This window comes from Macadamia integrifolia, unplaced genomic scaffold (assembly GCF_013358625.1).
Source record: "Macadamia integrifolia cultivar HAES 741 unplaced genomic scaffold, SCU_Mint_v3 scaffold2543, whole genome shotgun sequence".
Classification (NCBI taxonomy): Eukaryota; Viridiplantae; Streptophyta; class Magnoliopsida; order Proteales; family Proteaceae; genus Macadamia; species Macadamia integrifolia.
In genome coordinates this window covers 81,434-97,983 of record NW_024868784.1, presented here as the reverse complement: position 1 = coordinate 97,983, position 16,550 = coordinate 81,434, and the positions used below count along the sequence as shown (strand labels likewise).

At 45.7% G+C, this 16,550-nt stretch overlaps 1 protein-coding gene across 1 annotated transcript; it reads right to left on the bottom strand.

The window, feature by feature from the left end:
* Positions 1-308: 308 nt before the first annotated feature.
* Positions 309-2,415, bottom strand: LOC122066715 (anthocyanidin 3-O-glucosyltransferase 7-like). Its single transcript, XM_042630561.1, has 2 exons — positions 1,637-2,415; positions 309-1,543 (listed from the first exon to the last, which is right to left on the bottom strand). The coding sequence occupies exons 1-2, from the start codon at positions 2,130-2,132 to the stop codon at positions 645-647; spliced, it is 1,395 nt and encodes a 464-aa protein (XP_042486495.1). The 5' UTR covers positions 2,133-2,415; the 3' UTR covers positions 309-644.
* Between the last annotated feature and the right edge of the window lie 14,135 nt (positions 2,416-16,550).

Below are 16,550 nucleotides of genomic sequence, written 5' to 3'. Positions count from 1 at the left end.
TGTATAAATCCATGAAAAACGTAGTTTCGATTCTTAAACCATTTGATAACATGGCCATCTCTTTTGCCACTCTAGCCCAACCTTAACTAACAAAATGCCCACTCATGTATCTAACCTAGAAGGATGAAGCACTTTACTTCTATGTTAGTTTCTGTTTTCTTCTTTGATTAATATATATATATATATCGAAACCATCAAATATATTTAAAACTTTCACCACAAAAAAAATCCAGTTTAAAAAAAATACAATTGTTTGATAAACAATTCGATTTGATTTAAAACCGATTACAATTTGTTGAAGTCGATTAGATTTAACCTCACGAGACCATTTAAACCAAGTTTCCACATATTTTGTGAGTACACTTAAAATTTAGAGCAGATATGCAACAAAATCAAGGATCAAAACCGTGTACAACTTTTTACGGGTAGAAAAACCGTGTAACTGAAAAATCAAAACCGCTTTACAAATCATAAAACGGTTTTTTATCAAACGAAACGGAAACGCTAATAATACTTAATTTACTATGGGGGTCTTGACGCGGTAAGCCGAGTTCCAGCAGAATAGTCTTAAGGCAGTTACTTCTGATGGCCCCAACACGGCAAACACCTTGATCGTACGAACGAGCAGCTTCAGTTCTGGTCCTCTACCTTGTGCCAACTTGACTGATCCTAGTACGAAGTATCTTCAAAAGTAACTGGAAATTCCTAGTGCTGCTACCGTTGGGGCCCACCGCCTCTTCTGCCAACATTCTAAGCCTCCGAACCTTATCCCTCATGATCCTCCCTTCTTCTTTCCACAAGATCAGATCCAGACCATCCACCAATCCACGTTCTGTAATGGGCCCACCTTCTGTTGTGATTCCGATTCCCCACACGGATGATACCCACCGTCCATTCAGTGTCTGATCGCCCAAGAATGGACGGCAGATCATCGGTACCCCACCTGTAATGCTCTCCAAAACCGAGTTCCATCCGCCATGTGTGACGAATGCTCCGACTGCTACATGGCTTAGTACACGAGGCTGTGGGACCCATGGGACCACCATTGCCCTTTCCTTGGTCCGGTCCAGAAATCCATCTGGTAGTTGGCTTGTGGAAGCCTCTTTGAGGGACCATAGAAACGGAGCACCAATCGCCTCCAAGCCCTTCGCCAACGCTGCCAGCTCAGCAGTCGGTGACGTTATCACAGTTCCAAAACTCACGTACACGACCGAACCGAGACTCTGACTGTTCAACCACGATAGGCAGCCAGTCTGATCGTCCCCAGCGATAGATCTTTGTGGGACCCAGAGGTTGAAGGGACCCACGGGGAGGAACTGCTTGAACTTCGATCTCAGGTCTTCAACGGCGGTGGGGTTTAGCTCTTCAAATGAATTGACGACTACAGCGTCGCCACGCCGCAGCATTTTGCCCATCTGATGTAGCATCTTTGAGAAAGGCATTTCCATGTTCCCAGACACGACTCCTTCAGGTAAGTCTCGAATGCGTATGGACGACAACCCCGGCAAGAAACCGATTACTTCATCTTCCCGTCCAGTGATACCTGTGAGAAGAAACGAACCAGCTCGATCGAACCGGTGGAAACAGAAAAAAAAAAAAAAACGGAGTTAGAAAAGGAGTTGAAACAAATAAATACCATGAGGCCCAACTCCAATCTTGCTCCGTATCAGATCGGTGTAGACATGAATGGAGACCGCTGGAGGTCCAGCCGTCCAAAGCGGGATCCACGGGACGCCGAGCTCATCTGCCATGTCCGCAGCGAACCAGAAGAAAGCATCGGTGATCAAACAGCTGATATTATTCCTAACGTCTGCGATTGCCTCTTCCATCGCCTTCTTGAAGTTCACGGGCGCCGCACGGAGGAAAAACCCGATGAGCTCGAGAGGGTTGCCCTTGAATTCATAGCCATTGGGAATTCCATCGTCAACGTTGTAGGGTTTGAGGTTAGGGAGAGGCGGGTTTGGGTTCGACCGAAAGATGGAGTGGTTAGATTGGGCGGTGCAGAGGAAGGAGAAGGAGAGTTCAGGATCGGCGAGCGCCAGGCGGTACGTGAGGGAGAGGAGAGGATCAGCGTGGGTGCCGAAGGGGAAAGCGAGAACGACAATTTGAGGCTTCTTGGTTTCCTCAGCCATGGAAGAAGTAGGCTTTGGAGGAGCTGAACGTTGTGAGCTTTAGGTTAACGAGAGAGAGAGAGGGAGAGAATGACATACCACGAAGCGTGAGGGATAACGGACTCTCCTCTCCTGATTCATGAGGAGGGAGTTGAGTGATATTTAAGGCTTGAAGCTCGCTAATTGCCAACTACGAAGGGGGAAAGTTGTTGACTTCTTTTTAGGTAGACATGAATTGGTACAAAACTCTGAACTGGGAAAAGATTCTTGACCGGCTGGGGCAGGTTACGCTAGCAACACTATGTATATCTTTTTCACATATGAAGTGAATTCGGTGTTCTCTAATGTATGGTAGTGTTTTTAGTTTAAAATTTTCGATTGATTCACAAATTATTCGCTTGGACAGAATAATTCGTACCGAGTACAACATTTTTTACCAAGATTTGAACAAAATCACAACTTTTAAACTCAAACAGATTATTCTACCGAATCCGAATAATAGGAATAAGTCAGATAAGGAAAAAAAAAAAACATGGTCAAGGGGAGATCTTGACTTCGAATCTTTTGGCTGTTATTTACTTCAAGAAATTAAAAAATTAAAAAAAATTAAAAAATAAAAAATTTAAATTAAGAAAAATAAGAAATATATGTAATTTAACTAATTACATCTTGGGAACAACCCATTGGAAAAAAGAAAATAATTAAATATTAAGGGAATCTCCCACCTTGAGAGACATTATCACACCTTGCCTCTACTTAGGCCAAGGTATGCGGCATTGGACACCTTACCATACCCAGTCAACCTGATACCCTCGGATCTAAACTCAAGGTAGCTTATAACACCACAAGACAATTATAAATAAGAGTTCTTAATGATATAAACAATCTAGATGCAAAATATATTACATAATCACTTCCAGTGTCTCTAAGTGATACTTTATATTACAGTTATCCAATTGAAAGAATATATATATATATATATATATGTACATTTTTCTCAAAAGAATATTTACACAAAAGTATAATTTCTCACAAGTAACTATATACAATTATAGACATCAGAGTGCTCTCAATAGAAGTATGTGCACAAAAAAACAATGTCAGGATAATTCTCTACTCCTCAGTAGTACTGGCCTCCGTAGGCACAGTCGTCATAGTCACAATCGGGTCCATGGACAACCTCATCCTCTGAAAAATAGGTCAAATGGTCCAGGGCCACTATCTCATGAGCAGAGCAGAAAGTCAGAAAAATACTGACCTCGTCATCTAGAAAAGTAAATAAGAGGGGTGAGCACATCATGCTTAGTGAGGGGGTGGGGCAAGCAAGCATACACACAATACAAATAATACAATGCATGCTCCACGCAATTAAATGATGCCCATAAATTCATTTAATATTATACTACTTTCTAATCCATTACTAAGTCTGATTATTAAGGGTATAGTGCTACGTAACGTAGGTCCTATTCCCTACCTTGTACGTTGGGCCTCAGAAATACAAGCTAGTTGCAGGCAGGAGTCAGCTAATCCCGATTAGAGCCTCGGTCCCCTGGCTAACCCTTAAGTTAATAACCTTGGGTAGTCAGGCATACAGTACGTCGTATCCTGCTGTCATCCATCTCAGGTATAGTATGTTGTACCACAGAAGTGTACTGTTGATCAGGCAACCACATATATCGGGATTAGTCAGTACCTATCCCCTATTGACAAGGGGTCATAGCACTCGGGTGGTAATGTCCTAACGCACAATATCTATACGATGCACATTCACCATCCATATCACATAATAATGCAAAGCACACTGGGCACTCATTAGTGTCTCCACTTACTTGCCTTGCCTGTTCTGAACTTCTCTATCCAAAACCAAAATCAACACAGATATATGCACATATTAAATGCATCAATTGAAGGCAAAGTTAAACTGAAAACACTCCATAAACAAAATCAAAGCACCCACTCACCTTGGTATTCAAGGTTAAAGAAATCTTCCTTTTGAGTGGGATATGTCACACCCCGTTCACCCTGAACCGGAGCGGTGACCGAGTTAACACCGGTTAACCCAACCTGCCAGGATCATCAGATACTGTATTCCACCACAGCATACACACACTAACATCAATTCATCATATCAGCGGAAGACTAAGTTTTTTTCCTGTAAATAATTCTCATATACCTGATACCCAAATGGTGATACCATAATTATATACATTTGGGCCCGAAGACATGATATATATACACAAAAAGAATCAAGTTTGAATATCAAATATATACAGGAAATCATCAAAAACATCAGAGTACACAGCCCGGCATCGGTATCAAGGCTGGAGCTCAGCTCGGCCTCAGAACCGCTGCCCCGCAACACAGCTCTCACACGCGCAGTCTACGCCGTGCTCAAACTCCTCAGGGGTCCACCAGTCCTCCTCAGGAAACTCGACTGTGGGACCCACCCCCTGCTCCTCAGATGCATGACCTGCAAAATCATCTAAAAAGGGGTGTACACGTGGAATGAGCTCACTAGCTCAGTAAGTAGAGAGGTGGACCACACACAACAGTCCACACATCACAACACATCATATGCACTACATGCCATGCAAGTCATTTTAAATCACATACACCTAAACAACATTACTAAGTCTTTGGTTTTAGTGCTACTACAACCACAGTGCACGTATACTCCGGGTACGAGCCGCGAACTCCCTCCCGCGATACGCCCATAGGGCTGTTGGAGAAGGCCCACCGTGAGTACTCGGAAAAAATAAAGACAATGTGGTCCACTGGCTCTCAACAGAAATGTAAATAAATTAAATGACAGTGCTGACTCCAGCAATTTAAAAGCAGTACGATTGGCCCTCTTGAAATACCACCGGGGTTGCCGACTGTCCTACATGACTCGCCGGGCGTAATGCCTAACCGCCACAGTGTCCGACAACCGCGACCCCTGCTTCCCCCCAAATGGCAACCCAACACCTTAACCCCTGTTGGGAAGGGTCGTAGCACGGGATGGTGAAATCCTAATACCGCATGCTCCTATATGCAGTACGACTGCATAGTGCCACCGTGTCCCATACCACGGGCCACCAATGCATTCGTTTCCAAGCCGACCACGGCATCTAGTCTATCAAGGCATTATGCAACATGATGTACACATTCGACATATATCATCTCATTCAATTTGCATTTAAAAAGTAAACATAGCATAAATGCACATCAATGTGTGAAATGACTAATCTATATAGCATATTCATGATGACATGACTAAATTAGATATAGTTATATGAATGCCAAACAAATGCCTTGAAATAGGCCAAACGTCCTCTCTCCACTTACTTGTAGCGTACAAGGATTCCCGCTCGGTACGGGTGAGATCCGGAGCGAAACGGGTAGGCTTTGGTGAACCTAACAAAATTGAGAGGGGTTAGTACTTCACCATTTTAGAATCAAAATTAATGAAATCCGACGTCAAAATCGTGTTTAGAACGTCGAAAGAAGGTCCCACGTCCGATTTGGGCTCGATCGGACCTAAAAATCACATTCTGGCCACTCAGGTGGGTCACTCAGGTGGGTTGTCTACCCACCAGTCCTACCCGCCGGTAGGACCCGCCGGTCCTACCCACCGGTTTGGCCAGAACCCCCCTGGTCCTCTCAGGTGGGTGACTCAGGCGGGTAGGGACCCGCCGGTTTTGGCAGAAAAACCCCAGTTTCTTCTCAACTTCCTCCATTCCTTGGGGACCCAAATAGGGCTTTTCTCAACCCATTCTTCACACATTTAAAGTCCTATAGGATGGTTCTAGCTTAGATATAAGTTAGATTCAAGTGAGGGGAACCATCATACCTTCTTTGCTCAAGAATGACTTCAAACCTTCCAAATCACTTCCAACTCACAATGCTCCTTCTACCTTGTCAATATCTCTTCAAATCCTTCAAGATCAGCACATAAATCATCTATTAAACCTTAGATCCATCATTTCAAAGGGTGTTTACAAGATCTTAAGAAATCATACTCGAATCAAGGGTTTAAAGCTTGGGTATGGTGAATGTTCATAAAACCCAGCTTTTCTTACCTCCAACTGTAGATCTCGAGTTGAAGATTACTCTCCCGGCACCGGAATGGCAAGATCGAGCTTCGGCGCCACTGAAATCCTTCCTTTCTTCCTCTTCCCTTCTTCTTCCCTTTCTTTTCTCTCTCCTCTTTACTTTTCTCACCAAACGTGCGGGGTAATAAATGGAAAGAAAAGAAATCATAAAGCTTTATATACTATCCCTATTTAAGTGAATAGTGTTGGATGGGTCACTCAGGTGGGTGGGTGTACCCACCTGACATACCCATCCGAGAGTCAAAACTTGGGATTTTGACCGGGGCTCGGACCTCGGCTCAAACCTCACCCCAGGCATACATTGTAGCCAACGTATATATCTTAAAATACAGATATAATACCTGTTTTATCCGTACATAGCCTTATGGTAGGTGCACGTACACGGTTTGGGTACTCCCGTCTCTTCTGGCACTGGCTCGGACTTGTCGGGCCAGCCGGTGTTTAAGGTCACCCGTGCCATCATAGCCCATAAGGAACCCGCTCTAACATCCTCTGGCTCGGTTCCTGCATGGTTAAACCGGGTTTAACCACGAAATCAAACCGGGTTTAAGAAGCGGGATATTACATTACCCCCCCCTTCTGAAAAATTTCGTCCTCGAAATTGCGTACCTGGTTGATCAAAAAGATGAGGGTACTTGGCTCGCATTTCTTCTTCTACCTCCCAAGATGCTTCTTCAAGTGAATGACCAGCCCATCGCACCTTTACATAGGAAATGGAGCGGTTGCGCAGGGTTTTCACCTTCCAGTCCAAAATTTCAGCTGGCTGCTCTGTGTAGGTCATATCAGCTTCTAGGTACCCTGGTTCCACGGGTAGTACATGAGATGGATCATGCACGTACTTCTTCAGCATGGATATATGGAATACATTGTGAACATTTCCAAGTGAAGGTGGCAGGGCAAGCATGTAGGCTACTGAGCCAACCCGGGACAAGATCTCAAATGGTCCCATGTATCTTGGGCTCAACTTCCCCTTCCTGTGAAACCTTTGCAAACCTTTAGTAGGAGAGATCTTGAGAAATACCTTTTCTCCTGGCTGAAATTCAATCTCCTTCCTGCGGGTGTCCGCATAGCTTTTTTGACGGGACTGGGCTGCTTTAATCCGTTCCCTAATAACGTCGACCTTGTCACAAGTCATTTGGATCATCTCAGGTCCTAACATTCGACGTTCACCTACCTCATCCCAATACAAAGGAGTTCTGCACTTTCTGCCATATAACGCCTCATATGGAGCCATCCCAATTGTAGCTTGGTAACTATTATTATATGCAAATTCCATAAGAGGTATATATTCTTCCCAGCTGCCACTCATTTCCATTGCACATGCCCTGAGCATGTCTTCTAATATCTGTATGGTTTGCTCCGACTGACCGTCCGTTTGTGGGTGAAAAGCTGTACTCAAATTCAGTTGCGATCCCAAGGCACACTGTAAACTTTTCCAAAATCTGGAAGTGAACCTTGGGTCCCTATCTGAAACAATGCTCACTGGCACTCCGTGTAAACGCACTATGTTGTCCATGTAAAGTTGTGCTAGTCTGGTCATGGAGAACTTGGTCTTGATAGGAATGAAGTGGGCAGTCTTGGTAAGCCGGTCCACAATCACCCATATCACATCCATTCCCTTAGGTGTACTTGGTAGTCCGGTGACGAAGTCCATTGTAATCCTTTCCCACTTCCATTCTAGTACTGGGAGTGGCTGAAGGGTACCATAAGGTCGATGCCTCTCAGCTTTCACCTTCTGGCAGGTAAGACAAGTCGCCACATACAAAGCTATGGTGACTTTCATGCTTGGCCACCAATAACTCTGTTTGAGGTCTTTGTACATTTTGGTACTTCCTGGGTGAAGTGAGTACTCGGAGCTATGTGCTTCTCTCACGATTTTATCCTGTATGTCCAAATCATCGGGTACACACAATCTGTCTCGAAACATCAATGCCCCATCACTGGCTAAAGTAAAATCTGGGTCGTTCATTGTTTGGTCTTGAACCTTAACTCTGATCCGCTGCAATTCAGGATCCAAGGGTTGCTTCATTATCACCTCTTGCCTAATTGCCGGATGCACCTGTAGAGCCGATAAGGATACCGTCAACCATTTAAGGTTTTCTGGTTGATGTTCAAGCTCTAGGGTTGCCCCTTCATACAAGAGGGTTTCATCCATTAGCATCGCCTCTTGCACAAGTGGTGAGCTTACTGCTAAGCATGAAAGCGACACAGTCTGTGTCTTCCGACTCAATGCATCCGCCACTATATTAGCCTTGCCGGGATGATACTGAATATCGCAGTCATAATCCTTCATGAGTTCAAGCCATCTTCTCTGTCTCATATTCAAATCTTTCTGGGTGAAGAAGTATTTCAGACTCTTGTGGTCGCTGTATATCTCACACTTCTCCCCATACAAATAATGTCGCCAGATCTTAAGGGCAAAAATGACTGCGGCTAGTTCCAAGTCATGAGTGGGGTAATTCTTCTCATATTCCTTTAGTTGTCGGGATGCATATGCTATTACCTTTCCGCGTTGCATGAGAACACAACCCAAACCAACTTTGGAAGCATCGGTATAAACTGTCATTCCACCTGTGCCTTCAGGAATAGTCAGCACAGGGGCAGTCACCAACTTCTCTTTCAATTCTTGGAAGCTCTTCTCACATTCCTCTGCCCAGTCAAATTTCACACCCTTTTTCGTCAACTTGGTCATTGGTGCTGAGATCCGAGAAAAATTCTCGATGAAACGCCGGTAGTATCCAGCCAAACCCAAGAAGCTTCTAATTTCAGTAACATTCTTGGGACTTTCCCATTCCACTACTGCTTTTACCTTAGCAGGATCTACTTCGATTCCAGCTTTAAACACTACGTGCCCCAGGAATCCAACTTGTTCAAGCCAAAATTCACACTTGCTGTACTTGGCAAACAACTGTTGATCTCTCAACCTCTGTAACACCATTCTCAAGTGTTGAGTGTGCTCCTCTTCGGTCTTGGAGTAGATCAAGATATCGTCAATAAAAACAATTACCCATTTGTCGAGCACATCCTGGAATACTCGATTCATTAGATCCATGAATGCTGCCGGCGCATTGGTTAACCCGAAGGACAACACTAGGAACTCATAATGGCCGTATCGAGTCCTAAATGCTGTTTTGGGTATATCACTACTCTTTATCTTGAGCTGATAATAGCCGGACCGAAGGTCTATCTTCGAAAATACTCTGGCTCCCTGCAACTGATCAAATAAATCATCAATGCGTGGCAATGGATACCGGTTCTTAAGGGTTAGCTTATTCAACTCCCGGTAATCTATGCACATACGCAAACTACCATCCTTCTTCTTGACAAACAACACCGGGGCACCCCAAGGTGATACACTTGGGCGAATAAACCCCTTTTCCAATAGTTCCTGCAACTGCATCTGCAACTCCTTCAATTCAGCTGGTGCCATCCTATATGGAGCCTTAGATACTGGAGCTGCTCCAGGAGTCAAGTCTATGGCAAACTCCAACTCTCTATCAGGTGGTAAATGCATCAGATCATCTGGGAAAACATCGGGAAACTCTTTAACCACCTTTACTTCTTCTAGAGGTGTAACTCTTGCATCAACATCGAGTACCGAGGCTATATAACCCTGACATCCACTTTCTAGCAACTTTACCGCTTGGAGAGCGGAGACAAGGACCTTCCTCACCCTTTTCATGGTATCTGCTCGGTATACCCACTCTTTCCCTTCGTCATCTGTTACCTTAATCAGCCTTTCCGCACAGATCACATTAGCTCGATGAGCCGACAACCAATCCATACCCAATATAACATCAAAATTCTGCATATTGAATTTAATGAGTTGTGCATCAAAGTTCTTCCCACTAATCTCCACTGGGCACGGCCCATACACTTCCTTCAACTGTGCAATTTTACCAGTAGGCATACTAACAATCATTCCATGGTCTAGGATCCTGGGTGACATCCCAAGTTTCCCTACAAATCTCTTAGATGCGAATGAATGAGTAGCTCCTGAATCAAATAAAACATAGGCTGGTATGCCCGATACGGGTAGGATACCTAGTATAACAATGTATATAACTTCAGCAGGTCATCAATATGAATCATAATGAACTTCTTAATTTAAAATGTACCTGCTACAACTTCTGTACTAGCCTCAGCTTCCTCGGCTGATAGGGCATACATCCTTCCCTGCGGTTGACTGCCTCGAGGTAAGGGAGGTCGATACGCAGAGGGCTGACTGGAGGGCAAGGCTGGTCGGGACCGACAGTCTTTCGCATAATGCCCATAGGAATGGCAGTTGAAACAACGAAGCTGAGGCGTCGGAACTGGAGCGGGGCCCCTCTGCACTTGACCCGCTGCAGATGGAGGTCGAGGTGGCCTTGGAGCTGTAGGTGCCACACTAGTGTTCGGGCGAAAAGAGGTTGAACCCGAACCACCAACTGGCCTGGAAGGGTAGCCAGATGGCCTATAGGGCTGCCTATACATAGGCCCAGAACTGTATGATCCACGGTATGCCTTGGAGGAATTTCCCGCATCTGGGAATGGATTTGTTCTCTTCCACAGTCCAGGAGTGAGGGACTGTTCACCCTTTTGCTTATCTTCCATTGTTTTGGCCTTCTGTACAATCTGGCCATATTCGGTCAAATCCAAGACTTCAAGCACAGACCCAATAGATGCCTTTAGGCCTTTTAGGAACCTTGCTGCCTTCTCTTCAGCTATTCGCATATGCCTTGGGGCGAAATGGAACAAACTTTCGAATTGTTGCTGATACTCAAGGACAGTCTTACCTCCTTGAGTTAAGGCCATGAACTCGGTCTCCTTCCGATCTCTGAAACTGCGCGGATAATGGTTATCCAAGAACAATTCCTTAAACTGCTCCCAAGTAGGTTCTGGATGAGCAGCCATCAATATAGGCTTGGAAGCTTGCCACCAAGAATTTGCCTCTTTCTTGAGTTGTAACCCAGCACAAATGAGCTTCTGGGCATCTGTGCACTCAAGCACCTCAAATATCTTTTCCAATTCTTGGATCCATTGATCCGGTTCTAGAGGATCACTCCCCACCTTAGAGAATACCGGTGGTAAGTTCCTCTTGAACGACTCCACTACCCTTGACGTGTTGCTCGTCGCCGGGAAGTTAGGAGCATAGGCAGGATAGTAGGAGTATGGAGGTGGCATCCCATGCTGAGGAACACCGAATGGTGGGATTGGAGGTGTACCCACCACTTGTGGTCCTGTTCCAGACCCTACAGGTGGGTCCTGCGGAGTGGGTACCCGGGGAGGTTGACCCGGTTGAGAAAAATCCAACTGTTGCTGGATGGCAGTCATAAATGCTTGCTGTTGCTGAAGCATTTGTTGCTGGAAAGCTTGTTGGGACTGCTGAATTATTGTAGCAACATCTCCCGGTGTAATGACCGGTGGAGGGTCCGGGAGTGCAGTCATAGGTGGGTCCCCATGTGCCCCACCCTGACCAAGGGTCTCTGAAGGTAGTGGAGGTGAGGTATGCCCCACAGAACGGGACCCTCTAGGATTTTGCGGTCGACCGACCCGACGAGGACCTCGCGAGGTACCTCGGGCATTACTACCGGATCTAGTACGTACCATCGTATCCTTGTACCTGGAACATATCACACACCATATTGGTTAAACACCATAGACTGATTTAGGCACACAATCATATGCCATTATGTGAGGTGTTGCAGTGTATGATAGCCTGTAATTAATCATAGCTCAATTCCAAGATACAGGCAAAGTTCACAACATACATGCTAATGGTCCCACTTGACCGTAGCATATTGATCATAGGATTAATATCCACCATAAAACCAATGCATTCATAATAGGAGAAAAGAAGGGAAAAGACAAAGAAGGAAAATTTTCAAAACTTTAAAATTTTTTCCTTCTGTCCAAACCGGTGGGATGAACCGGCGGGTAGGGACCCGCCGGTCTGACCCGCCGGTCCCACACCCCAAACCGGCGGGTGTCACCGGCGGGTAGGGACCCGCCGGTCTGACCCGCCGGTCTGCCCGTGTAAAACACGAACAGGGCCAGAAAGGCCCTGTTTTGCCTGTCACTCTCACTCTCTCCTCTCTCTTTCTTCCTTTTCCTCTTGGACGATTTTGGGAGTCTACTCGGCGCTCCTACTCGCGGTTCCACTCATCCACACGGCGCTTTAGTGAAGAGTCAACTCCTCTTCATCCAAGTAAGTTCTTCTTCTTCCTTTTTCCAGAATTTCAATTTGGGTGAAATGCTTGTATAGGATTTACTTTCTAGACTTTCTTTCTCTATTTTTCACCATAGAATAGTCTTTCCATGTGTTTATGATGATTCTACTGTGCTCATTTGTAGTGTATAGGAATTATCTCTCTCTATTTGGAGAAAACCCCAAATTGGTGCCCTAGGTTCCCAAATTTGGGGTTTCTTCAATCCTTGCTCTTTTGCTCCAATTGACGACTCCTTTGTAATGCATTTCGCTTGTTTTATGCTAGATATGATTTAGATTTCATTGAATCATCCATTATGCTTGAAATCCCCATGTATTTCCCATGAAAATTCCTATTTTTGTCTTGGTTTCCTAAATTTTCATCCCATACTTGTATTCTTCTAATTCCATAACCTATTTGGGGTATGTTCTTGCAAATTTCGACATCCCATTACTGTGGCATTTCGTTCTAGACCCTAGTTTCAAACTTTTACTTCACTATGAATGGGTTGGTGAATCGAAACCGAACCCTTCCATGTTATTTATGCTTATTCTCTCCTTTGCTGTCGTTTTACTGTTTTGGCATGTTTCTATGCGTTGTCATCTACCATGTTTCATATCCTAAGTTTCCCATCGTTCTCAGATTGTCGCCGTTCCCGTTTTGCATAAATTGGATTTTGGGTTTCCCTTCTTTAATGCTGCTGTCTTTTATTGCTGTACTAACCCAACTTCCTTTTCTTATTGCCAGGATGTCTTCACGCACCGGCAGAGGACCATCTTCCTCTGGCGTTCGACGCAAGACCACCGCTTCTAAGCGGAAAAGTGCGGAGACCAGCACTTCAGCTCATCGCACAGGGAGACCTGCACCTGCTCAGTCTGACCCTTCAGACTACGATGAGGAGCACTTCACTAGTGCAGAGGCCGCAGCCAACTGGCCTAATTTCCTGAAGGGGCCAGTGTTGATGGAAAAGACCGTGGTAGTCGAGGACTTCCACAAGGCCAGGCTTCAGGAGAGGTTCTCAGCATTGGGCTGGGACTCGATTCTTCAGGTAGACCGACCGTGCTACGAGCAGCTCGTCCGTCGATTTTATTGCAACCTGGAGGTATCGTATCAGTACGGGGAATTCACCGTCAGCAGCTTGGTGAAGGGAGTGGATATCCAGCTGATGGTAGGCACCTTGGCCAGCATATTGGGTATATCGGCGGCGGGACACCGATACTACAGTCCCCCCAGGAGTAGGCCTCAGGGACCGTTCATGAGCATGGAGACGCCGGACTTCATCTACGAGACCATCTGCGGTAGCAGCAGTCGCCCGGAGTCCGAGACATCTTTCTTCCCTGAGGTCCGTCTCTTCGCCCGGTTGATCCAGTTCAACCTGCTCCCCAGAGGAGGTCATCGGAACCAGGTAGGTTTCATGGCGGCTTTCATAGCATTTTGTATCTTCACAGCCGCAGAGGGAGGCGGGGAGCACTTGTGCCTTCCCTATATCATCCTCAGAGCGATGGAGCACCATGCTTCCCACCCAGAGGACGGAGGATTCCCCTACGGTAGGATCCTCACCAGGATCTTCGAGTTCTTCGGGGTGAATCTGAGCGGAGAGGAGGGGAAGACTCCGGCTGATAGGTTCGATCGGAGCAACCTCTTGAAGATGGGTCTCCATACCCTCATGGATTCACCTCCTAGATCGGGAGCTCGGAGAGGTAGGGGTAGGAGGGCTGCCCCTGCGGTGGATGTCCCCATGGAGGAGGAGTCCAGTGAGGAGGATGAGGACTACGTTCCTCAGGACGAGGAGGAGGAGCCGATGGGTGGTGGCATTCCTGAGGAGGTGCCTCAGGAGTCGAGAGGTCCGGGTCCTAGTTCTTTCGGAGCTGCAGCCCCACCATATGGAGCCCCACCACCTGGGAGTGGTGACTACGACTATGAGGGCAGGACAGCCTCCATGCGGGCATTGCAGGATGGCCAGGTCCAGATACTGAGGCGGCTGGACGAGATTGCCTCCAGGCAGACCACTTTGGAGGATTCTTTCCGTAGGCTGGGTCAAGACTTGGACACTAGGGCCACCGCTATCTCAGCAGACTATAGCCGGCTTCGGAGGGAGGTACGGTTGGTGAACACGAGGTTCGATTACTACGATCATCACTTCAACGTCAACTCCAGGCCTCCGGCGAACGTGGTGATCATCGACGACGATGACGACTACCAGTGAGGGGTTGGCTTGCCCACACTAGCTGTTTATCCATTTTCTCTCTTTTTGTAGACATTGTGTATTTATTTATCTTATTCCTTGTAATTGCAATGTAACTTGATTTCATTTATGGAATAAAATGTCTTTGGATAATGGATTATGGTGGTGTTTTCATATGTGGAATACCTGTGTGGTTTTGTGGTGATGTGATTTTTCTATCTGTGCTCTTGGTTATATTATTATCTGTTGTTTATCAGGTTTTGTGTAAAATTTTTGGAAATCCCACTTTACGCCGTTATGCTGCCGAAATTTCGTCGAAGTAGTACTTTATAGGTTATAGTTCCAATCTAATTACCTTTTTATCTACACTCACGCATGCCATGAATGCAACTTATAATATAACTCCATTTTATACTTTCTTTCTTTGACTTTTAATCTTTAAAGCTTTTATATTAGCCCAACCCCATTTTCCTATTATAGAGTCTACGGGATTCTAATGGTATGCTGTAAGCGGAGCAGAGCATCACGCTCTGATACCACCGTTTGTCACACCCCGTTTACCCTGAACCGGAGCGGTGACCGAGTTAACACCGGTTAACCCAAACCTGCCAGGATCATCAGATACTGTATTCCACCACAGCATACATACACTAACATCAATTCATCAGATCAGCGGAAGACTAAGTTTTACCTGTAAATAATTCCCATATACTCGATACCCAAATGATAATACCATAATTATATACATTTGGGCCCGAAGGCATGATATATACACAAAAAGAATGAAGTTCAAATATCAAGTATATATACATGAATTTATCAAAATCATCAGAGTACACAGCTCGGCTCGATCTCAAGGCTGGAGCTCAGCTCGGCCTCAGAACTGTTGTCCTGCAGCACAGCTCTCACACGCGCAGTCTACGCCGTGCTCAAACTCATCAGGGGTCCACCAGTCCTCTTCAGGAAACTCGACTGCGGGACCCACCCCAAGCTCCTCAGATGCATGACCTGCAAAATCATCTAAAAAGGGGTGTACACGTGGAATGAGCTCACTAGCTCAGTAAGTAGAGAGGTGGACCACACACAACAGTCCACACATCACAACACATCATATGCACTACATGCCATGCAAGTCATTTTAAATCACATACACCTAATCAACATTACTAAGTCTTTGGTTTTAGTGCTACTACAACCACAGTGCGCGTATACTCCGGGTACGAGCCGCGAACTCCCTCCCGCGATACGCCCATAGGGCTGTTGGAGAAGGCCCACCGTGAGTACTCGGAAAAATAAAGACAATGCCGTCCACCGGCTCTCAACAGAAATGTAAATAATTTAAATGACAGTGCTGACTCCAGCAATTTAAAAGCAGTACGATTGGCCCTCTTGAATATACCACCGGGGTTGCCGGCTGTCCTACATGACTCGCCGGGCGTAATGCCTAACCGCCACAGTGTCCGACAACCGCGACCCCTGCTTCCCCCCAAATGGCAACCCAACACCTTAACCCCTGTTGGGAAGGGTCGTAGCACGGGATGGTGAAAATCCTAATACCGCATGCTCCTATATGTAGTACGACTGCATAGTGCCTCCGTGTCCCATACCACGGGCCACCAATGCATTCGTTTCCAAGCCGACCACGGCATCTAGTCTATCAATGCATTATGCAACATGATGTACACCTTCGACATATAACATCCCATTCAATTTGCATTTGAAAAGTAAACATAACATAAATGCACATCAATGTGTGAAATGACTAATCTATATAGCATATTCATGATGACATGAATAAATTAGATATAGTTATATGAATGCCAAACAAATTCCTTGAAATAGGCCAAACGTCCTCTCTCCACTTACCTGTAGCGTACAAGGATTCCCGCTCGGTACGGGTGAGATCCGGAGCGAAACGGGTAGGCTTTGGTGAACCTAACAAAATTGAGAGGGGTTAGTACTTCACCATTTT

What these genes read in the sequence shown, in the direction of transcription:
- LOC122066715 (XM_042630561.1), bottom strand. Translation starts at nt 2,132, where the DNA reads ATGGCTGAGGAAACCAAGAAGCCTCAAATTGTCGTTCTCGCTTTCCCC. An exon ending in GATTGGAGTTGGGCCTCATG is followed by an intron (nt 1,544 to 1,636) that starts GTATTTATTTGT and finishes TTCTTCTCACAG; the next exon opens with GTATCACTGGACGGGAAGAT.